Source organism: Chlorocebus sabaeus, chromosome 22 (genome assembly GCF_047675955.1).
Source record: "Chlorocebus sabaeus isolate Y175 chromosome 22, mChlSab1.0.hap1, whole genome shotgun sequence".
Taxonomy (NCBI): Eukaryota; Metazoa; Chordata; class Mammalia; order Primates; family Cercopithecidae; genus Chlorocebus; species Chlorocebus sabaeus.
Window position 1 is genome coordinate 95,514,476 of NC_132925.1, and position 25,735 is coordinate 95,540,210.

Below are 25,735 nucleotides of genomic sequence, written 5' to 3' on the forward strand. Positions count from 1 at the left end.
CACTGCACTCCAGCTCCTGAAAGAGTAAGACCCAGCCTCAAAAAAAAAAAAAAAAAAAAAAAAGAAGAAAGAAATTAAAAAAGAAATACAATCTAAGGCCCTTCAATATAAGTATTAAAAACTAAGAAAAAAAACCCTATCTACTGTAATGCTATGTCACTATACATTTCACTTTATGAAGCTAAAAAAAGAAAGGCTGTAACTGCTTAATAATGGGTTTACTTTAACTTCTGTAAAGACAAAATAGCTATTGACAACAAGATGGATAATAATAATCAGTGATTTAGAGAGCTAAATTTCTACTCACTTCAACTTCTAAAACAGTGGTCTATTTTTTTTTTTTTTTTTTGAGACAGAGTCTTACTCTGTCGCCCAGGCTGGAGTGCCGTGGCGCAATCTCGGCTCACTGCAACCTCCACCTCCCTGGTTCAAGCGATTCTCCTGCCTCAGCCTCTTCAGTATCTGGGACTACAGGCACCTGCCACCACGCCCGGCTAATTTTTTGTATTTTTAGTAGAGACGGGGTTTCACCATGTTAGCCAGGATGGTCTCGATCTCCTGACCTTGTGATCTGCCTGCCTCGGCCTCCCAAATAGTGGTCTATTTTTTTTTGCTATCCTCTTAAAGGGTAGACAATAAGTCAGAGTGACTTGTTTTTTGAGCTTGTCCTCGTAACTGTCAAAATGAGAGCTTGAATTTAAAACAAAGCTGACTTTCCAGGAAATCAAGAATTCACAGCAACATAACTTATCTACACATAGAAATTTTCCTTAAGACAATGTATCTGTCACTAAAAATAGCAGATATTTTTACTTAATATTAATAAAATTAACAGAGGCACTTTAAGAAAAAATGGCCCTCTACATTCATTGCTAAGTGACTTCTATTGCTACACTATGTATTATGTTACTTTGCATTTCCATATTAAAGCCTGAGTTCTTTATACTGAGCCTTTAGCACATCACATTTAGTTATTCAACAATTTTTCAGTTCAGTTTAATTAAAATACTGGATGGATTCTATGAATCTATGAAGTAGATTAGTAGACACAGAGATTATCAAGACATATTCCCTACCCTTAAGAACTCATATAGTATAATGTAATATAAGAAAGTCTCCTTTACTAAAAACTAAGGAATTTTATTGGATGAATGACATACAAATAAAAAAATTATAAATACTGAGCTTAGATAAGGAACCCCATTGAATACCACTTATCTCGTTGAGTTGGCTTTCTATAGTTTCAATGTGTTTTCATTACTTTGCCGGGGGTCTAAGTCCAGTTCTAGGTCCTTGGGGCACTCTTTTCATGATGGCTGCACATCCAACTCCAGATAGAAACTGTGTTCTACGAAATACTCAACTGAACCACAGACCATGTGCTTCTCTGAAATCCTTTAATACATTATTCTTAAGCCCTTTTAACTTGAGTAAAGTCCAACAACTGTTATTTTTGCTGTTTTGGCTTGACTTACTCTATCTCACTGTTTTCTATACCCATAGGCCAGTAATCCCCAACTTTTTGTTCATCTAGACACAGCGCAAGACAAGTACAGCAATATCCTCCTGTGGGTGTAAGCAGAAGTTGTATGTGCTGTGTACCCCACATAAAACTTGAAGGCAAGGCTGAGAACCTCTCTTCCAGTTTGTGCTCAGAGAAATCTACTTCAACTCCCACCATAGCCTCTGTGTGCAATTAACCTTAAATTATCTCGTTTTTCTATACCAAAATTTTCAATTCAGCAACCTCTATGCCACCATGACTCTACTTTTTATTTATTTATTATTTTTTGGAGACAGGGTCTCACTTTGTCACCCAGGCTGGAGTGCAGTCACACGATCATAGTTCACTGCAGCCTCAAACTCCTGCACTCAAGGGATCTTCCTGCCTCAGCCTTCCAATTAGCTAGAACTACAAATGTATACCACCATGCCCGGCTAAATTTTTGTATTTTTTGTAGAGATGGGGTCTTGCTATGTTGCTCAGGCTGGTCTTGAACTCCTGACCTCAGGAAATCCTCCCACCTCGGCCTCCCCAAATGCTGGGATTATCAGCATTAAGCCACAGTGCCGGGCTCTTCTTCATTTTTTACCCGACTTCTTACTGTGTCATTACTTCTGGTCCATCATTAAATTATTATTCCCAAATGCACATTTCCATCTCAGAAGAGAATCTGAACAATTAAAGTCATCATATTTAGGGAAGTGATTTATCCATCAGTTATGCATATAGATAAATATCATAGACTATCACACGTAGGTACATACATATACATCTTCAGACACATACTTCTGTCCTTTTCTGCACTAGACTCTGCTACCTTCCTACCTCTTCAGCCTTATTTGGAATCTAGCTAGGTAACAAGGAGGAATCCCTTAGTACAGATAATCCACAAAGCAGATATTATGCCAGTGGATAATGAAGGATCATTTACTATGCCATAATGAGAGAATCCTCTGATAAGCCACTGGACTTTTTAGATACAATCATAGGAAGAGAATGTGATGGGTCTTTATGAAATCCAAAAATGACTTAAAAAACATAAGGCAACTTTACAAATAAGGCATGCCAAATAATAGAAAACATTTTATATATGGTTTTTATAATTTAAAAAGTAACTCTTTAAAGCAGCTATTCTAGATGATATTGAATAATTCTGTCACCATGTATTTTTCTCATGTATGGATTATTACACTAAAGTGCATCACTACTGAACTATCCATTAGAAATGCCTAACACATGAAGAAGAGTAAAAAATATTTGTATAGTCTTAGGTATAGCCTTTCTCCATGTACTGGGGGTAACTTGAATAGAATTTTTAAAACTTAAACAAAACAATCTCCTGCATGTGTTTGGTATCAAAAGACCACAACTTTTTGGCAACTTTAAGTAAGAAACATGAAATATATTTTTCATAATGATTACTGGATTAACTAGATTGATAGCATTACTTCTCCTGGAAAACTAGGCTTTAATTTTAAATGTGAACTACACTTTTTATTTATAAAAAAATGTTTTTGCCATTCCAATACATCAGTGTCATAAACACAAACTACAAATACAGTCTAGTTAAATAAAAACTTTTACATACGTGAGAGTTGTTTCCATTCTCGAGACTTGTTCAAGGTCTTCATCAGGGTCCTTGAATCCAGTAAAGGAGTAATAAGACTTGTCCCATTTGATGGGCCTGTCAGGCATCCTTTTAGCTTCTTTGAGAGGCTGGGTATGCACATTAGTATTCAAGCTTTGGATATGTTCAATAGATAAACTGCAGGAGTTGAGAATATATAATACTGTGCTTAGCAGATCTCTGGTGTGCAAAGTAAATTTGACTGCTCGAAATCCTAGAGAATATAATTCCCCCAAACAATTAATACAGATGATTATTTGCTTTATTTCAACATGTATAAAATCAAAATCTTTGAAAACATTCTATTACTGATTTAAATTTGTCCTATTAGCAAATCACCTGTAAATAGAAAAATGACTTCCCTTCTCTAAAACTATACCACACAATGTTTTACCTTCGTGAACTCCTTCGATCATCAGCTCCATTTTCTAGTTTGGTTCCAGTGACCAAACCCATCCCAGCCCAACAAGGGGATTCAGAATATTCTCAATTCTGTCGATAAATCTGGTCTCTTAAGAGAGAGAAAAGCTCTCCTATAAGCAGGTGTACACCAAAGATAGTTTCTAGTGGAGACAGGAGAATACAGGTGTACACTGTGACAGCGGTTCAGGTAAGAGGGGCCATATAATCTAGTCTCAGTGGTCACAGAAACCCATCTTGAATTTTCTCTATGATTGAAGGAGATGGTCCTCATACTTGCTCACTTGACTAGGTAGTAACCCAATATTTTCAGGAGTGATTTAAAATTCTCTAGTTGTTTAAAAGTTACTCCTGTAATCCCAGCACTTTGGGAGGCCGAGGCGGGTGGATTATGAAGTCAGGAGTTCGAGACCAGCCTGACCAAGATGGTGAAACCCCATCTCTACTAAAAATACAAAAATTAGCTGGGCGCAGTGGTGGGCGCCTGTAATCCCAGGTACTTGGGAGGCTGAGGCAGGAGAATTGCTTGAACCCGGGAGGCGGGAGTTGCAGTGAGCTGAGATTGTGCCACTGAACTCTAGCCTGGGTGACAGAGCAAGACTCTGTTTCAAAAAAAAAAAAAAAAAAAAAAAAACAAAGTTACTGATTTTGATGTTGGGTAATCATTGGACTAAGGTAAGTAATCTAAATTGTTAAGTCATCAATAAAAAATCCACTGGTTTTGTTTTTTTTCTTTTCTGGGTGTTAGGCATGGTTCCAGCTTAATTTACATATCTTTTTCAATCAACACTACCACCAACTATGCCATTATCATTTCTCCTGTCAAATGTGAAGGAACATAGATTAAGAATGAAGCCAGGGCTTAAATCTGAGTTGACACCAGCCAAAAATTTTCTCCATACAACATGCTGACTCTTTGCTTTTAAAAAAAATTTTTAATTAGTTTTGAAAATTAAAAGCAAAAGTCTCTTGTTAGCAGGCATACAACTTTACCATCTTTACTTGAGGTAATCACTATTAATAGGTACATATTCTTCCAGACCTGCTCTATCCAAGATGGTAGCTACTAGGACATGTGGCAATTTAAAATTAAATTGATTGAAATGAAATAAAAATTTAAAATTAAGTTCTTTGGCCACATTGGCCACATTTCAAGTGCTCAATAAGCACAAAGGGCTAGGGCCTGCCATATTAGATGATGCAGATATGGAATATTTCCCTCATCACAGAAAGTTCTCTTGGGCAGCACTGTTCTTTGACCTTTTCCATCTATGTGCTTGTATGTGTGTACCACGTATGAGGCCAGGGCAGTGGTTCATGCCTGTAATCCTACCACTTTGGGAGGCTGAGACAGGTGGAGCACTTGAGGCCAGGAGTTTGAGACCAGCCTGGCCAACATGGTGAAACCGTGTCTTTACTAAAAATACAAATATTAGCTGGGTGTGGTGGTGTACTCCTGTAATTCCAGCTACTCAGGCGGCTGAGGCAGGAGAATTGCTTGAACCCAGGAGGTGGAGATGGCAGTGAGCCAAGACTGTGCCACTGCGCTTAAGCCTGGCAACAGAGCAAGACTCTGCCTCAGAAAAAAAAAAAAAAAAAAAAGTATTTGCAACTTTTGTGATGACAGACACCACAATTTAAATCATTCTCACAGATACACGTTCTGCTTGCCACACCAACTTATGAGATCCAGAACATGCCAACTAAGAAATACTTTTTTTTAGTTCAATAATTTGGGGAAACTTAGAACTACTGGCAAGGGAATTATTCTAGTCAGTGAAGGAGGAAAGGAAAACCCAAACTGCTGCATTGGAGGTTAAGAAAAAATAGCTCATCCTCAGAAGTGCACAGTCAAGGAGTAAATCTGTTTCTATCTCAATTTATCAGCTTCATTATTTAATCCAACATAAGAGTTACTATATAGTAAGGACTGCCTGTACCACACTGCAAATATCCTTTACTGGTTCCTCAGGATATATTCCAAGAAGAATTTTGTGGCTTTGGGGAGAGAATGCCAAGCTGTAGAGTTTGTAGAGTTTGCACTAATTTATATACCCATCAATAATGTGGGAAAATGTATTTTTACCATTCACGGGTATTACCAGCAAAAAAAGAAAAAAATTAATGGGCAAAATATACTGCTTAATTATTTCAGTTTGTGTTCAAATACTGAGGCTAAAGATTTTTTTTTTTTTTTGAGACAAGGTCTCACTCTGTCACCCACGCTGGAGTGCAGTGGTGCCTACCATCTTGCCTCACTGTAACCTCTGCCCCCTGGGCTCAGGTGATTCTCCTACCTTAGGCTCTCGAGTAGCTAGGACTACAGGCACGTGCCACCACACCTGGTTAATTTTTTGTATTTTTAGTAGAGACAGGGTTTCGCTATGTTGCCCAGGCTAGTCTGGAACTCCTGGACTCAAGCAATTTGCCTGCCTTGGCCTCTCAGAGTGCTGGGATTATAGGTATGAGCCACCATGCATGGCCTAAAGATTTTTATATACTTAACTGACATTTATATGTGTTATTTCTTGAACTGTCTATTCATTGTCTTTGTCTATTTTTGGAATGGAGCTACTCTGGTTCATTTTTAATTTGTAAAAACTCTTTATGTATAGCATCATCTTTTTGTCATATATGCTATATCTTTTCTCCCATTTCTAGTTTAATTTTTTTCTGTACCTTTTACTTTTTTTTTTTTTAATGACAGTCTCGGCCAGGTGTGGTGGCTCATGCCTGTAACACTAGCACTTTGGGAGGCCGAGGTGGGCGGATCACGAGATTAAGAGATCAAGACCATCCTAGCCAATATGGTGAAACCCTGTCTCTACTAAAAATACAAAAATTAGCTGGGCGTGGTGCCGCGTACCTGTAGTCCCAGCTACTCAGGAGGCTGAGGCAGGAGAATCGTTTGAACCTGGGAGGCAGAGGTTGCAGTGAGCCAAGATTGCTACACTGGACTCCAGCCTGGCGACAGAGCAAGACTCCGTCTCAAAAAAAAAAAAAACCAACAACAAAACCCAAAAAAAAAACAGTCTTGCTGTCTTGTCCAGTTGTCCAGGCTAGCCTCAAACTCCTGGGTTCAAGTGATTCTCCCACTTCAGTGTTCTGTGTAGCTGAGAGTACAGGCTTGTCTCACCATGCCCAGCTTTAAGCTATTTTTGTTTAAGAAATCATTCAAAGTTAACCATTAACTGAAAGTAAAGGATTCTGTTTTTACTCAGCCAGAGCTGGCTACAGCTATTTGTCTTAGCATTAATCCACAGAAAGCTCTTAGTAAATCTCTAACTTGTTTTAAAATTTATTCTAATAACAACATTTACTTCCTCATGAACCACCAAAAAGATATGGAGCTGAAGAAATAATTTCAGCCTTTAAGGATTTCAATGTATTAATAATGCTAAAGGCTCATAAAATTTCAATAATGAAAATCACTAGTAAACATTTTACCTTATTACCATCTTAATTATCCAAAGCTGATTAATGATTTCTAGTGTTCTAGAAATAAAAAGTTTTTAAAAACCTACTTGATTTTAATTTCATAATCAGGTAAACATGTTACAGAAGTAAAAATGTTTTAAATCTTTGTCAGAGGGCCAATCTTTGTTATAAAGGCAAAAGGAAAAATGATTAATTACAATATTTTAAAAGAAGAATTAATAGATAATGTGGTATACAAATCAAAACACTGGACTAGGAATAAGGAGACATTAGTTCTAGTACCAGCTCTGTCCCTAATTTGCTGTGTGAAACTTTCTAAGATTTCCACTAAGCTTTTAAATTCAATTTACTCTTTAACTCCATATTCAATATTAAAAACAAATCCAGCTGATGGTGGTAGTAGAAGAAGTAGTTGTAGCTGTAGGAATGAGCTTGACTCTCTCAACCACACAAATAAAAACAGATTGATGATAATATTTTATATATAATATATATATATTATAAAAATATAATATTTTTATTTTAACAACTATAAAGGATATAATCTGCCTCTAAAAATTCCATCTGTCCTCCTGGAGAAATCATGAAACCTAAGTAGACCACTATATATTAAGTAAGACGTTATTTAATTCCTAGCCTAATCTTGACCCTAACAGGAGCATGTATCTATTAAAAATATTTATGAGTATTTGATTTTACACTAGTAACAATGTATCTCAGTTGCTTGAGACTCTCATGGCTAAGAACAGCACATTCACAATGTATTTAAACTTTCAAATAGAATTGTGTCACTTAGAGTGATCAACATGCTTATTATTCATTATTTACAGCATTCTTCAGTATAGCTGTTCCTTCACAAAAGGGCTATGAGTTGACTTTCTGTCTTTAAATATTGAAGAATAGGACTATTTTTAATACAACTCTACATCAGAGGTAAATGGAGAAACTGCCAAGAAAAGGAATTTGTGACTCCTGATCTCCCATATTCAATTATGAGAAAATAAAAGGTAAGAGATCGTATACTATCAAATACTAGTCCCTGGAGAGACTGGGTGAGGCGCTGTCTTTAACATACTTCAGCATTCTTCAGATCAAGCTCTTCCTCCTTCCATTTGAGGTCCTGAGAGCCATGGGAAGGTGAGGTGTAAATTAGGGATCTTCCATGTGAGTGGCCTCTACACAGTTCTCCAGCTCTTTCATTTTAATAAATGAATACCCAAAAGTTAAAGGTCACACAGCTAGGTCACTGGCAGAGCTAGAAACAGATTTTAGATCTCAAAGACCTATCAAATTCTGAGTTTTATAGCAGTTTGTTTCCAAAAAAATTACAGTGTATCCTGTTTTAGCCTTAACTCACAGAAAGCACTGACTCTTTAAATTGTCTTAAGTTCATACTAAAAATATATTTATTTCCTCAAGGATCATCAAAAGCATGTATAATTAGAGAAATGATAGGCCTTTAGTGACCTTAACCTAAATATTTGTCCTTAATTTTAAACATGGAAAAGCAGTGACAAAAGGCAGTGAAAAGGTGGCTGTCTACTAAGATCAATTGGATTTTAGAAGCAGCATAAGGTTGGAGTTAAAAGACCTGGGTTCAAGACTTATATTCTTTCTCTCTGGTCTTGGGAAAGGCACTGAACATCACTAAGTTACAATTGGGTAAATACTTCCAGCTTCAGAGTATTCGGAGGACTAAATAAGAGAATGCAAGCTGTAGTTTTTAGAAATACATATTGTTTGGACATGTTTAACACTTAAAATAACACTGAACTGGGAAGAGGACAAATAGGAACACTTTAGTTTTAGAAACAAAAAAGTTTAAACATGTAAAAAAAATCACTTGTTCAAACATATGCAGCTAGGAATGGAATCTAATTCTAGTTAAACAATCAATTAAATGCTATTATTTTTTTATCACCAAAGTTTTGATCCAAAGGTATTCTGACAATGTCAAAATTAATGAACACATTTAACATGAAGCTTGCAAGGGACACACCAGAAATAAAAAACATACCGGAAGTACTAAAAGGTTCCTGGCCATCAGAGGAACTCTGGTCTGTTTCTCTTACATAAAATGTAAGCTGAGTTGGTTTCAAAGACTTGAAGCCTGGTTTCTGGAGGTTTTCTAAGTAGACACTTAACCTTTTAAGAGAATTTTCATTGATTTCCTGGAAAAAAACATTAAGGGTATTTACATACAAAATAGAACAAGGAAATATCAGAAATGATATCTATCTAACCTTTTAAACACATTGAGAGTATTAAATAATTTAGTTTTAAATACTAAGAGTATTAAATAATTTAGTATTTAAAAATGTTGGGATTTCATAGCTCTTTGGATCTACATCTCACAACATGTAACAGAATGAACTCCATATGGATAAGATGTAAAAAGATGTAACCATATAAGTAATAGAAGAAAACATGAATTATTTTATAACCTAAATGTGGAAAATGCCAATGACTAAATATCCCAAAGTAATAAATGATAGTTTAATTTATTCTAATATGATGTTCTTAGCCACATGAGTCCTGTACACAAGTGTGGGATATTTATTGCCAGTGTAAGACTAAATCTTCATTATTTTTTGATAAATATTTCTATTTTTGCTGAAAAGTAACACAAGAAGGCTGGATGTGGTGGCTCATGTCTATAATCCCAGCACTTTTTGGGAGGGTGAGGTGGGCAGATTGCCTGAACTCAGGAGTTTGAGAACAGCCCGGGCAACATGGTGAAACCCTGACTCTACAAAAAATACAAAAATTGGTTGGGCATGGTGGCACATGCTTGTGGTCCCAGCTACCCAGGAGGTTGAGGTAGGAGGATCACCTGAGACCAGGAGTTTGAGGCTGCAGTGAGCCCCTTGATGGTGCCACCACACTCCCCGCCTGGGTGACAGAGCAAGACACTGTCTCCAAAATCTTAAAAAAAAAAAAGATTATGTATAGGAAGTGAATAAGAATTGGGTAAAGGAAACAGGAATATAGGAATGAAACTTCTCATTAAACTTTAAATTTAGTTTTGATTTTTTTTTTTGAAAACTGCAAATGTTTTGTAGATTTTTTAATTAAATTAAAGAGGATTAAAAAAACCCCCCAAAATCCGGTGCATCACTGTGAAACTCTGGACTTTGAGTTCGATGCTATGAATAGATGGGACTTTAAGCCAGTCTTCCTAAGAAAAGGGGCAAGGGTCTTCTCTAATAGTGGGAAGAAGACTGAACTGAACATGTGGTGGCAAAAAGAGTGACAAGAAGAGTGAACAGCCTTCATGGAGCTTGCATTTTAGTGAGGGGAGAAAAATAAATAACAAACCTAATAAATAAGGAAATAGGGTACATGGAAAGGAAAAAAAAAACCAAGAAGTACTGCAGGGTAAAAGGGGGAGGGAATGCTAGGAAGTAAAGCAGAGATAGCAATTTAAAATAGGGTAGTTTTAAAAACAAAACAAAACAAACACAAGTAATAGCGTAATCTGGGAGAGCCTCACTGAAAGGTGACACTTCAGTAAGAAAGTAAAGGACAAGCCATATCTGGGATATCTAGGAAAAGGATACTCTAAGCACAGGCTAGGGCAAGGGCTTGATACAAAGGAGGAGTAAATAAATACAAGTTTAAAGATAACATGAAAATGTAACTTATCAGAACCATTAAACTCTAGGCACATTGTGTCAGGGGTCCTCAAGACCACTCTCAGGTTCAATGATTTACTAGAAGGATTCACATAACTCAGACAAGCTGTTTTATTCACCATTATGGTTTATTACAACAAAAGAATGGAAATTAAAACCAGCAAAGGGAAAAGGTGCATAGAGCAGAATCAGGAGAGACCAGGTGCAAGCTTCCAGTTGTCATTTCACAGTGGAGTTTTATAGACAGTGCTTAATCCCCCCAGCAATGGTGTGTGACAATACGTGAAAAGTGTTGCCAACCAGGGAAGCTCATCCAAGTCTGGATGTCCAGAGTTTTACTGGTGGTCAGACAGGTAAGCATTTAGTGCTTATGTGACTTACTTTAGCTATCCAGTCTCAGCTCCCTAAATCCCCCAGGTCAAATGAATACAGTGCAGTCCAGGGTCTTAGACACAGGAAAACAGGTATTCACTATAAATCATATTGTTAGCATAAACTGTCTATCTGGTACGGTCTAACGCCTCAGGCAAACAGAAACATTCCTATCAGGTGGGATATTCCAGGGGCTCAGAGCTCATTTTCCAGGAGCCAAAGTTCAGCACTGAGGTCAGACCTTTCTTGGAATGTGCGAGGTTTAAGCAACCCAAGCTTGCTGAGTTAACCCTTTACCACACGTAGAATTTTCTGTTGTTTGTTTTTTAAATTTACGAGATGAGGTCTCACTATATTGCCCAGGCTTGAACTCCTGGGCTCAAGTAATCCTCCTGGCTCAGCCTCCCTAGTAGCTGGGACTACAGGTTTGCCACCACGCCCTGCTGCATACAGATGTCTTAATTTAAAAAAATACATTGGTACAATAACATTAAAGTATTACTAAGCTTGATTTTTCTATACATGTTGAACTTAAAAACTTTAAATTATTAATGCATCCCCAAGGTAATGAATATTTTTCTGTTGATTCAATTTACTGATTACTTTGAAAAGTTCTGACTTTGAGTAGCCGACATATGTATCAAATATCACAACAGAATATTTTCCTAGAAGCAAAAAAGCAAAATAGATTTTGCATTGCAAGTAGAAAAAAATAACAATGTTCTAATTTTCAAGATTTCAAGTTCCTTTTCATATTAAACTAGATATCAGTGTTAATGAAAATAGAAGGAACCAATGAAGTAATTCCAAAGCATGTGGCTTTGTAATATATAGTAGTCCCTTGGTATCCACAGGGGATTGGTTCCTGGACCTCCTGTGGATACCGAAATCCACGAATGCTCAAGTCTCTCATATAAAATAGTGTAGTATTTGCAAATAACCTATATATATCCTCCCATATACTTTAAATCATTTCTAGATTACTTATAATACCTAATATAATGTATGTGCTATGTAAGTAGTTGTTATCCTGTATTGTTCAGGGAATAATGACAAGAAAGAGAAGTCTGTTCATGTGTAGCACAGATGTATTTTTTTCCCCTAATATTTTCAGTCTGAGGTTGGTTGAATCCATGGGTGTAAAACCCATGGATATGAAGGACTGACTGAATTTTCTAATGTTAAAATATATTGACTGTCTTAACTACATCTACCATAAGCCATTTTTCATATCAGTTTGTATTCCTGGAGCACACATTAACTGATGTTGTAGGGGAGTGGTCCAGCAGCATGCATCATAAGGAAAAATCACTAGGGCATTGAAAACTCTTCCATGTATCATCCTTAAAAAAAAAAAGAGAGAGCCTGCTATTGGTCTATTCAGGGATTCAACTTTTTTCTGGTTTAGTCTTGGGAGAGTGCATGTGTCCAGGAACTTATCCATTTCTTCTAGGTTTTCTAGTTTATTTGCGTAGAGGTGTTTATAGTATTCTCTGATGGTAGTTTGTATTTCTGTGGGGTCAGTGGTGATATCCCCTTTATCATTTTTTATTGTGTCTCTGAAATTGAGGCAATAATTAATAGCCTACCAACCAAAAAAAGTACAGGACCAGATGGATTCACAGCCGAATTCCACCAGAGGTATGAGGAGGAGCTGGTACCATTCCTTCTGAAACTATTCCAATCAATAGAAAAAGAGGGAATCCTCCCTAACTCATTTTATGAGGCCAACATCATCCTGATACCAAAGCCTGGCAGAGACACAACAAAAAAAGAGAATTTTAGACTAATATCCCTGATGAACATTGATGCAAAAATCCTCAATAAAATACTGGCAAACTGAATCCAGCAGCACATCAAAAAGCTTATCCACCATGATCAAGTGGGTTTCATCCCTGGGATGCAAGGCTGGTTCAACATATGCAAATCAATAAATGTAATCCAGCATATAAACAGAACCAAAGACAAAAACCACATGATTATCTTAATAGATGCAGAAAAGGCCTTTGACAAAATTCAACAGCCCTTCATGCTAAAAACTCTCAATAAATTCAATATTGATGGAACGTATCTCAAAATAATAAGAGCTATTTATGACAAACCCACAGCCAATATCAAACTTTTAGTCTTTTTTTTTTTTTGTCTTTTCCCACAGCCAATATCATACTGAATGGGCAAAAACTGGAAGCATTCCCTTCGAAAACTGGCACAAGACAGAGATGCCCTCTCTCACCACTCCTATTCAACATAATGTTGGAAGTTCTGGCTAGGGAAATTAGGCAAGAGAAAGAAATCAAGGGTATTCAATTAGGAAAAGAAGTCAAATTGTCCCTGTTTGCAGATGACATGATTGTATATTTAGAAAACCCCATCGTCTCAGCCCAAAATCTCCTTAAGCTGATAAGAAACTTCAGCAAAGTCTCAGGATAAAAAATCAATGTGCAAAAATCACAAGCATTCTTATACACCAATAACAGACAAACAGAGTGCCAAATCATGAATGAATTCCCATTCACAATTGCTTCAAAGAGAATAAAATACCTAGGAATCCAACTTACAAGGGATGTGAAGGACCTCTTCAAGGAGAAATACAAACCACTGCTCAGTGAAATAAGAGGACACAAACAAACGAAAGAACATTCCATGCTCATGGACAGGAAGAATCAATATTGTGAAAATGGCCATACTGCCCAAGATAATTTATAGATTCAATGCCATCCCCATTAAGCTACCAATGACTTTCTTCACAGAATTGGAAAAAATTGCTTTAAAGTTCATATGGCATCAAAAAAGAGCCCGCATTGCCAAGATAATCCTAAGCAAAAAGAGCAAAGCTGGAGGCATCACACTACCTGATTTCAAACTATACAACAAGGCTACAGTAACCAAAACAGCATGGTGCTGGTACCAAAACAGAGATATAGACCAATGGAACAGAACAGAGCCCTCAGAAATAATACCACACACCTACAGCCATCTGATCTTTGACAAACCTGACAAAAACAAGAAATGGGGAAAGGATTCCCTATTTAATAAATGGTGCTGGGAAAATTGGCTAGCCATAAGTAGAAAGCTGAAACTGGATCCTTTCCTTACTCCTTATATGAAAATTAATTCAAGATGGATTAGAGACTTAAATGTTAGACCTAAAACCATAAAAACCCTAGAAGAATACCTAGGTAATACCATTCAGGACATAGGCATGGGCAAGGACTTCATGTCTAAAACACCAAAAGCAACGGCAACAAAAGCCAAAATTGACAAATGGGATCTCATTAAACTAAAGAGCTTCTGCACAGAAAAAGAAACTACCATCAGAGTGAACAGGCAACCTACAAAATGGGAGAAAATGTTTGCAATCTACTCATCTGACAAACGGCTATATCCAGAACCTACAAAAAACTCAAACAAATTTACAAGAAAAAAGCAAACAACCCCATCAAAAAGTGGGCAAAGGAAATGAACAGACACTTCTCAAAACAAGACATTTATACAGCCAACAGACACATGAAAAAATGCTCATCATCACTCGCCATCAGAGAAATGCAAATCAAAACCACAGTAAGATACCATATCACACTAGTTAGAATGGCAATCATTAAAAAGTCAGGAAACAACAGGTGCTGGAGAGGATGTGGAGAAATAGGAACACTTTTACACTGTTGGTAGGACTGTAAACTAGTTCAACCATTGTGGAAAACAGTGTGGCGATTTCTCAAGGATCTAGAACTAGAAATACCATTTGACCCAGCCATCCCAATACTGGGTACATATCCAAAGGATTATAAATCATGCTGCTATAAAGACACATGTACACGTATGTTTACTGCAGCACTATTCACAATAGCAAAGACTTGGAATCAACCCAAATGTCCATCAGTGACAGACTGAGAAAATGTGGCACATATACACCATGGAATACTATGCAGTCATAAAAAAGGATGAGTTTGTGTCCTTTGTAGGAACATGGATGCAGCTGGAAACCATCATTCTCAGCAAACTATCACAAGAACAGAAAATCAAACACCACATGTTCTCACTCATAGGTGGTAATTGAACAATGAGATCACTTGGACACAGGAAGGGAACATCACATACCGGGGCCTATTGTGGGGAGGGGTGATAGGGAAGGGATAGCATTAGCAGATATACCTAATGTAAATGACGAGTTAATGGGTGCAGCACACCAACATGGCACATGTATACATATGTAACAAACCTGCATGTTGTGCACATGTACCCTAGAACTTAAAGAATAATTAAAAAAAAAATAAAAAAGAGAGATCGATCATGATAATAGAAGTCTCAAGTTTTCTTTCAAACCCTCAACTGTACTTCAAAACTTGGTGCCAAAAACATGATTACTAGTACTGTAAAGAGTTTAAATGACAGCTTTATTGCCTGCACAAAACAATGACAGCTTTCATAAAAAAAGCTCTATTTTCAATTTTCGGTATCTACATTTCAAATTAGTTCAAAGCATTGATTATATCACTACAACAGAATAATCCACGTTTATAGAACTCTATGTATTATATTGTATCAAAGGTAAATAAGCAGAAATGTACACTACTGGTTTAAAAATAAATAAATGTTTACCCTTTCTACGGGGTGCTGTCCAAAGAAATCTGGATGTACTGCAAAATAGAAAGGTCTCAAGGCATTGACTGCTTCAGCTCCTGATAAAGCTCTTGAATAGGGAAACCAGTGTGGAAATATCTTCTCTAGACATAACCTTTTAAAAAGATGTGGGCTGGTTATTCATTGAGGCACTCACACACACACAAATCCTCAATGTATAAGGTGACAATAAAATTAAACGTACTATGCACAGCAGAAACAAGATAGATACTTCACGGTTTTCTGAAATCTACTAGTTTTACAAAAGGTGAGTACCACATGGTTTCTAAAACAGTGGTTATAGATTTTTCTTGTGCAAAATGAGAAATATTAAATAATATTATAATTTCCCCTCAATACTCCACTTTGAAATTCAGCTGACTTCACTGCAAATGATAACAATTTCCTTTCTAATTTTCTTATTCAGATCAAAAAATCTTAATATCCAATAGTGTAATTCTCTCTATATATCTATATCTCTCTCTTTACATCTATCTCTTTCTCTTTCTTTCTTTCTTTCAGACAGAGTCTTGCTTTGTTGCCCAGGCTGGAGTGCAGGGGTGCGATCTCTGGGGGTCAAGTGATCCTCCCACCTCACCCTCCCAAGTAGCTGGGACTACAGATGCCTGTCACCACACCCAACTAGTTCTTTTGCTGATCTCAAACTGCTGGCCTCAAGCAATCCTCCTGCCTTACCTTCCCAAAGCAATGGGATTACAGTCATGAGCTACCATGCCTGGTTCAATTTTTTCTTTATAGTAGCAAACATTTTGATAATTATTATACTTAAAAAGAGATACAGATGTCTTTTAGTTCATTCCCTCATTATTAGCATGCTAAAATTATACTAGTTGGATAACTTGATATTCTCATTCTTTTTTTTTGAGACGGAGTTTGTTCTGTTGCCCAGGCTGGAGTGCAGTAGCATGATCTCAGTTCACTGCATGCAATCTTCTGCCTCTTGGGTTCAAGTGATTCTCCTGCCTCAGCCTCCCAAGTAGCTGGGACTACAGGCGTGTGCCACCACTGCCGGTTAATTTTTTTTTTTTTTTTTTGTATTTTTAGTAGAGACAGGGTCTCACCATGTTGGTCAGGCTGGTCTCAAACTCCTGACCTCAGGTGATCCACCCGCCTCAGCCTCCCAAAGTGCTGGGATTACAGGCATGAGCCACCACACATGGCGGTGATATTCTTAAGTTTTGTAACCCACTTGAGAGTGTTTTTTAAAAGTACAGTGTTTAAATCCAAATGAAATTATTTGTGGTTTTTTGAAAGCACTTCCACGACACCTATTTTTAAATGTTATCATTTACCTTTTCCATCCTAAGCTTTTATTTATTTATTTATTTATTTTTGAGACAGAGTATCACTCTGTTGCCCAGGCTGGAGTGTAGTGGTGCGATCTTGGCTCAACCTCTGCCCCCTGGGTTCAAGAAATTCTCCTGCCTCAGCCTTGCAAGTAGCTGGGATTACAGGTGCATGCCACCATGCCCAGTTAATTTTTGCATTTTTAGTAGAGACGGGGTTTTGCCATGTTGGCCTGGCTGGTCTTGAACTCCTGACTTCAAAGGATTTCCCTGCCTCAGCCTCCCAAAGTGCTGGGATTACAGGCGTGAGCCACTGTGCCTGGCCCAACCTAAGCTTTTTATAATGAAGTCTCTAAACATTGCACATGCGTCTGTTCTCACACATTAGGTGTGCCAAGTCTTGAGTTTTATGTTTTTAAAATGGTAGAGATTGTGGAATCATTTCTGGTGATTTTTAAACAATCTGGAGACCACCAACCTATTTGCAGATTATCTTTTATTCCTCCCATATATTTGAACCTTTTATAAAGTCAATATATGGATTTGTACCTCAAGGATTAGAACAGGAGTTTAAAGCAAAGGAAACAATCAGCCAGGATTAAATATGAGCTAGTCTAAGTAAACCACAGTTGCAACTCCACTTATCCCTCTGAGCTTCCGTTCTCATTTCCCAACGTCTGACATACACTTAGCTCTCCTGCCAGCTGCTCAAATTCTGCGTATCTAAAAAAGGAGTACAAGTCATTATTGTCTTTTTAAATTCAGCCTGGTTACAGAAGGCCAGGGAGCAGCTAACAACTCAATCCAGGATTATCTTCCTTATTTTTGTTATTGTGGTACCACCTTTCTCAATGTTGTAAAGCACAAAACCCAAATTAGTTCACTACCCCCATTCACTTTCAGTTAGTACAGTCTTCTCACTTTACAATGTTCAATGAAATCATTCCTTCTTTCCACGTTCTCTGCTATCAATTATCATCACTACAAAACTAGACTGTACAGTCTCATAATTAGTCTACTCTGCTGTCCCTTTCTCTAACTATATTAGGTATCACCAACAGATTAACTTTCCTAAAATCCCACCATCACTGTATTCCTTACTCAAACAGCTTTGGTGGTGCCCTAATTCCTGCGAATAAATCCACTCCTTAGTCTGGTATTTGAAACCCTCTTTCATTGTTTTCCCATCTGTCTTTCCAACTTGATCTCCAATCACTCCTTATAGAAACCCTTAGTTCCAGCTCCCAATAATCTTCCTCATTTTCCCCTTTTTGTCCTACATAATTTCTAAGTCCTAATGCATCCTCCCTGACCTGCATTTTCACCTCTCCAAACTGAACAACTACTGCACACCCGTCATGCTCCAGGAGGCATTGTATCTATTCCCCCAGAACCTTCCCTTCTGTATTCTCATTAGTCTCTCCCTCTTTTAAACTCTAAAGAAAAGAAACTGTGTGCCCTAGATGCTTGAAACGTAATACCATAAAGTGAATTGTGTTAAGAGGAAACTTGATCTGTTTTTCTGTTTAAGCTTTTCACACCTAACTATTCTGAAGGACAGTATTCTTTTCACCTTCTACTCTGAATGTACTCTTGGAGGACCTGTCTTATATAAATTTTCTTTACTTTTTTGTTCCAGCTTTCCACCATAATATAACTTCAGAATTAGAAAAATAGTAACAAACTGAAATAAACCAAGTGCATAACAGACCTCCCCCGCTGCCCCCACAATACTAATTACAGATTGGACCACGATACTTACCTCCTCATAGGTCTCAGGTGGCAAAACATTTCTGAATATATATGTACGTCAACTTCCAGGCATCCATTAATTGCTTAAAAGTTAAGCAGACATCACAAATGAACAAGTAGAATTTTAAATGTAAAACACATTATGATTTATATTATCACCCAAAATATGAAATACTTAGTTATTAATCTTATAAAATATGTATAAGATCTAGATAAGGAAAACTACAAAACTCAGATGAAGGAAATAGGAAGACTAAATAAATGGAGAGATACTCCACGTTCATGGATAGGAAGACTCAATATTGCCAAGATGTCATTCTTCCCAACTTGATCTATAGATTCAATGAAATTACAATCAAAATCCCAGCAAGTTAGTTTGTGGATACTGACAAATGGATTCTAAAGTTTATAAAGAGAGATAAAAGACCCAGAGAGTAGCCAACTCAATAAGGAAGGAGAACAAAGGTAGAAAAATGACACTACTTTATTTCAAGACTTACCCTAAAGCTACAGTAATTAAGACAGCACGGTGTTGGTGAAAGAATGAATAGAACCATGGAACAGAATAGAGAGCCCAGAAATAGATTCATATAAATAAAGTCAACTAATCTTTGGCAAAGAAACAAAGGCAATCCATTGGAGCAAAGACAGCTTGTTCAACAAATGACACTAAAACAATCGGACATCCACATGCAAAAAAATTAACCTGGACACAGACCTTACATTTTTCACAAAAATTAACTCAAAATGGGTCATATACCTAAATATAAAATGCTATAAAACTCCTAGAAGATAACAAAAGAGAAAATCTAGATGACCTTGGGGATAGAAATGACTATTTAGTTATAACACCAAAGGCACTATCCGGCTTAACTGGTAAGCTAGACTTTTGTCAAACTGAAAAATTCTGCTCTGTGAAAGAAAGTGTCAAGAGAATGAGAAGAAAAGCCACGAACTTGGAGAAAATATTTGCAAAAGGCACATCTGATAACAAACTATTTTCCAAAATATACAAAGAACTCCTGGCTGGGCACGGTGGCTCACGCCTGTAATCCCAGCACTTTGGGAGGCCGAGACGGGTGGATCACGAGGTCAGGAGATCGAGGCCATCCTGGCTAACACAGTGAAACCCCGTCTCTACTAAAAATACATAAAAAAAATTAGCCGGGCGCGGTGGCAGGCACCTGTAGTCCCAGTTACATGGGAGGCTGAGGCAGGAGAATGGCGTGAACCCGGGAAGCGGAGCTTGCAGTGAGTGGAGATCGCGCCACTGCACTCCAGCCTGGGCGACAGAGCAAGACTCTATCTCAAAAAAAAAAGAAAAAAAAAAAGAAAAAGAAAAAAAAAAAAAGAACTCCTAAAGCTTAACAATGAGAAAACAAGCAACCCAATTAAAAATGGGCAAAAACTCTTAACAGACACCTCACCAAGAGAACATACAGATGGCAAATAAGCACATGAAATGCAGTTCAACATCATGTATCCTCAGACAATTGCAAATTAAAACAAATGAGATGCCACTGCAAATCTATTAGGATGGCCAAAATCCAAAACATTGACAACACCTGCTGGTAAGGATGTGCGGCAACAGCAATTCTCATTCACTCCTAGTGGGAAGCGAGGATGCAAACAGGTGCAGCCACTTTGGAAGACAGTATGGCAATTTCTTACAAAACTAAACATACTCTTACCATACTATACAGCAATAGTAGTCCTTGGTAATTTACAAAACAAACTGAAAACTATGTGCACGCAAAAACCAGTGCACAGGTGTTTATAGAGGCTTTATTTATAACTGCTAAAACTTGGAAGCAAACAAGATGTGCTTCAGTAAGTAAATGGATAAACTGTGGTACATCCAGACAATTGAATATTATTCAGGCTAAAAAAAAGTCAGGGAGGAAACTTAACTGGATACTACTAAGTTAAAGAAGTCGGCCACGTGCGGTGGCTCACGTCTGTAAGCCCAGCACTTTGGGAGGCCGAGGCAGGTGGATCACATGAGGTCAGGAGTTTGAGACCAGCCTGGCCAAAACGGTAAAACCCTGTCTCTACTAAAAATACAAAAATTAGCCTGGTGTGGTGGAGGGCGCCTGTAATCCCAGCTACTAGTGAGGCTGAGGTAGGAGAATTGCTTGAACCCAGGAGTTAGAGGGTTGCAGTGACCCAAGATTGTGCCATTGCACTCCAGTATGGGCAACACCAGCAAAAACTCCTGTCTCAAAAAAAAAAGTCAATCTGAAAAGGCTATATACCTGTATACTGTATGATTCCAAGCATATGATTTCCAAGCAGTCTGGGAAAGGCAAAAAGTCTGAAGACAGTACAAAAAGATCCGTGGTTGCCACGGGTTAATCGATAGGGAGGGATGAACAGGCAGAGCTCAGAGGATTTTTAGGGCAGTGAAACTATTCTGTATGAATGATACTACAACGGTGGAAGCATCATTTGTCAACATTTGTCAAAATTCTTAGAATGGACAACACCAAGTGAACCCTAAGGTAAAGCATGGACTTTGGGTGATAAGGATGTGTCAATGTAGACTGACTGTAATAAATATACCATTTTGGTGTGGATGCTGATAGTGAGGGAGGTTATGTGTAAGTAGGGATGGGAGTATATGAAATTCTCTTTACTTTCTGCTAAATTTTGCTGTGAACCTAAAATTGCTCTGAAAATTAAAGTTTATTTTTAAAACAAGCTATGGAGATAAAAGTGGGGGAAAGGATTTGAATCACATGAACTTTTCCAATAATTTAGATCTTTAGCAAGATATTCAAGTATATTATGGTCTCCATATCAACTGACCAAATGATTTTTAAAATCCTATAAGCAGTACCTTATTAAAATTTTGCAAGGCCCTATTATTCACATAATAACCATCAGGTAAAAAATTATTTTCTCCCCTATGTGATTGAGCTCTGAGCTTTTCCTGTTCTCCATTATTCCATTCTAGTGGAGAGCTGCTGAGTAGCACGTTCTCTCAAAACAATCATCACATGGCTAAAGTCCTATTCTGTCACATCTTAAGTACCAAAATGTTTTTAATATATTATATATACATATATATATATCTTTATATATATAATAGATATATAACTAACATATAATATATACATAACATATATATAAGTGAAGCGGTGAATATATGTGAAGTAATCTAATGAAGCATAACTGTTATTAATAGAATGATAGAAAATTTTAAATGAAAAATCAGGAATTATCTTTTTAAAAAGTACATTCTTAAACAAAAATGGATACTTCAATTTATTTCTAGGTTGACTGACATGGCAAGAGTTTCTTGCAGACAGAATGCATTTATAGGTATCCATTTAAATACTAAAACGGTGGGTTGGGCGCGGTGGCTCATGCCTGTAATCCCAGCACTTTGGGAGACTGAGGCGGGAGGATCACCTGAGGTCAGGAGTTCGAGACCAGCCTGGCCAACATGGTGAAACCCTGTCTCTACAAAAAATAAAAAATTAGTCAGGTGTGGTAGTGGGACCCTGTAATCCCAGCTACTTGGGAGGCTGAGGCAGCAGAATCACTTGAACTCTGGAGGTGGAGGTTGGAGTGAGCCAGGATCACGCTACTGCACTCCAGCCTGGGCAATAGAGTGACACTCTGTCTCAAAATAATAATAATAATAATAATAAAACAAAATAAAATAAAATAAATTTTAAAAGGTGATTTTATTTAACCATGAACATTGATATTTTGAGACAAATACAGAGATACAGAAAATACTTCTACCATTTCAAAGATTTCTGAGATCAAATGGAGACACAATGAGGAAAAAAAAAAATTGGGAGCTAGATGCAGTAGCTTTTGCCTGTAATCCCAGCACTTTGGGAGGCCCAGGCAGGCAGATCGACTGAGGTCAGGAGTTCAAGACCAGCCTGGCCAACATGGAGAAACCCTGTCTCTACCCAAAACACAAAAATTAGCCGGCCATGGTAATGTGTGCCTGTAGTCCCAGCTGCTTGGGAGGCTGAGGTAGGAGAATCGCTTTAACCTGGGAGGCAGATGTTGTAGTGAGCCGAAGCTGCGTCATTGCACTGCCTGGGTGAGAGAGTGAGACTCCATCTCAAAAACAACAACAACAATAAAAAACACAAAAAAAATTTGAACTATTTGAAGGTTCAGTGTTACCTGTGAGGGACTAAATTCTCACCAAACTTCATCATAAGGTGAACAAAATAACCTAGATTTAGTTAAGACAGCACAAGTGCCAGACCCCAAGCTTGCAAAGAAAAAAAGACTAGAAAAATATGCAATCTGTAACAATGGCTATCTCTAGGTGGTAGGATATTAAATGTTTTAATTTTGCTTCTTATCTCCTATATTATTTATAACAAACATGTGAAATATGTTTTTTTTAAAAAATCATCTGCATATGATGGTTCCCACTTGTAATCCCAGTAATTCAGGAGGCTGCAGCAGGAGTATTGCTTGAGGGAGGCCAGGAGTTCAAGATCAGCCTCTGGGCAACATAGTGAGACCCTGTCTCTAAAAAACAAAAGAGTAGCTGGGTGGTGTTGTCTGTCTGTAGCCTCAGCTACTCAGAAAGCTGAGGTAAGGATGGCTTCACTCTGGGAAGTGGAGACTACAATGAGCTGCAATCGTGCCACTGTATTTCAGCCTGGGAGACACAGCAAGACTCCTGACTAAAAAAAAACTTAAAAAAAGAGAAAGAAAAAGAAGGAAGTGGGGCCTTTGGGAGGTAACTGTCAGGCCTCTGAGCCCAGGCCTGCACATATACATCCAGATGGCCTGAAGTAACTGAAGAATCACAAAAGAAGTAGAAATGGCTGGTTCTTGCCTTAACTGATGACATTACCTTGTGCAATTTCTTCTCCTGGCTCAGAAGCTTCCCCACTGAGCACCTTGTGACCCCCGGCCCCTGCTCCCAAGAGAACCACCCCCTTTGACTGTAATTTTTCACTACCTACCTAAATCCTATAAAACTGCCCCACCCCTAACTCCCTTTGCTGACTCTCTTTTCAGACTCAGCCCACCTGCACACAAAGCCTGTTTGGTGGTCTCTTCACACGGATGCATGTGACATTTGGTGACTCGGACCAGGGGATCTCCCTTGGGAGATCAATCCCCTGTCCTCCTGCTCTTTGCTCTGTAAGAAAGATCTACCTACGACCTCGGGTCCTCTGACCAATCAGCCCAAGGAACATCTCACCAATTTTAAATCGGGTGAGCGGTCTCTTTTTACTCTCTTCTCTAACATCTCTCACTATCCCTCAACTTCTTTCTCCTTTCAATTTTGGTGCCACCCTTCAATCTCTCCCTTCCCTTAATTTCAGTTCCTTTCCCTTTCTGGTAAAGACAGCGGAGACACGTTTTATCCGTGAACCCAAAACTCCGGCACCAGTCACAAACTTGGGAAGACACTCTTTCTTTGGTGTTGAATCACCGCGGGGACGCCTGCCTGATTATTCGCCCACATTTCGGAGGTGTGTGATCACCGTGGGGACATCTGCCTGGATCCTTCACCTTGGTGGCAAGCACCACCTCCCTTGGGGGGCAAGTACCCCCCTACCCCCCTCTCTCCATGTCTCTACCCTCTCTTTTTTCTAGGCTTGCCTCCTTCACTATGGGCAACCTTCCACCCTCCCCATTTCTTCTTCTCCCTTAGCCTGTGTTCTCAAGAACTTAAAACCTCTTCAACTCACACCTAATCTAAAACCTAAATGCCTTATTTTCTTCTATAATACCGCTTGACCCCAATACAAACGCGACAACAGTTCCAAGCAGCCAGAAAATGGCACTTTCAATTTCTCCATCCTACAAGATCTAGATAATTCTTGTCGTAAAATGGGCAAATGGTCTGAGATGCCTGATTTCCAGGCATTCTTTTACACATCGGTCCCTTCCTAATCTCTGCTCTCAATGCGACTCATCCCAAATCTTTCTTCTTTCTCTCCTGTCTGTTCCTTCAGTCTCCACCCCAAGCTCTGAGTCCTTTAAATCCTCCTTTTCTAAGGACCCATCTGACCTCTCCCCTCCTCCCCAGGCTGCTCCTCGCCAGGCTGAGCCAGGTCCCAATTCTTCTTTAGCCTCCACTCCCCAACCTTATAATCCTTCTATCACCTCCCCTCCTCACCCCGGCCCAGCTTACAGTTTCGTTCCACCACTAGCCCTCCCCCACCTGCCCAACAATTTCCTCTTAAAGAAGTGGCTGGAGCTAAAGGCACAGTCAAGGTTTATGTTTCTTTTTCTCTATCAGACCTTTCCCAAATCAGTTAGCATTTTGGCTCTTTTTCATCAAATATAAAAACCCAGCCCAGTCCATGGCTTGTTTAGTAGCAACCCTTAGACGCTTTACCACCCTAGACCCAGGGGGCCAGAAGGCCGTCTTAGTCTCAATATGCATTTCATTACCCAATCCTCTCCTGACATTAGAAAAAGCTCCAAAAATTAAATTCCGGCCCTCAAACCCCACAACAGGACTTAATTAACCTTGCCTTCAAGGTGTACAATAATAGAGAAGAGTTGCAATTACTTGCCTCTGCTCTGAGAGAAACCCCAGCCACAACTCCAGCACACAAGAACTTCAAAACACCTAAGCCACAGCGGTCAGGCATTCCTTCAGGATCTCCTCCCCCAGGATCTTGCTTCAAGTGCTGGAAATCTGGCCACTGGGCCAAGGAATGCCCACAGCCTGGGATTCCTCCTAAGCCGTGTCCCACCTGTTGTGGGACCCCACTGGAAATTGGACTGTCCAATTTGCCTGGGTGCCACTCCCAGAGTCCCTGGAACTCTGGCCCAAGGCTCTCTGACTCCTTCCCAGATCTTCTCGGCTTAGTAGCTGAAGACTGACGCTGCCTGATTGCCTCAGAAGCCTCCTGGACCATCACAGACACTTTGGGTAACTCTTACAGTGGAGGGTAAGTCCATCCCCTTCTTAATCAGTATAGAGGCTACCACTCCACATTACCTTCTTTTCAAGGGCCTGTTTCCCTTGCCTCCATAACTGTTGTGGGTATTGACGGCCAGGCTTCTAAACCTCTTAAAACTCCCCAACTCTGGTGCCAACTTGGACAAC

At 38.6% G+C, this 25,735-nt stretch overlaps 1 protein-coding gene across 4 annotated transcripts in view; it reads right to left on the reverse strand.

Moving 5' to 3' along the window:
- The window catches only part of TCAIM (T cell activation inhibitor, mitochondrial), a 71,084-nt gene that overhangs the window by 39,051 nt on the left and 6,298 nt on the right, over window positions 1–25,735 (reverse strand). For 3 of the 4 annotated variants that reach the window (XM_007983855.3, XM_007983858.3, XM_007983854.3), the window contains exons 2-5: window positions 18,686–18,758; window positions 15,596–15,731; window positions 9,007–9,160; window positions 3,093–3,345 (exon numbers count right to left, since the gene is read on the reverse strand). In XM_007983855.3, coding sequence (XP_007982046.1) covers window positions 3,093–3,345; window positions 9,007–9,160; window positions 15,596–15,731; window positions 18,686–18,714 — 572 coding nt within the window. In that variant the 5' untranslated portion in view covers window positions 18,715–18,758. The remainder of the gene's footprint in view (window positions 1–3,092; window positions 3,346–9,006; window positions 9,161–15,595; window positions 15,732–18,685; window positions 18,759–25,735) is intronic. The other variant, XM_073010300.1, reaches the window with a different exon arrangement.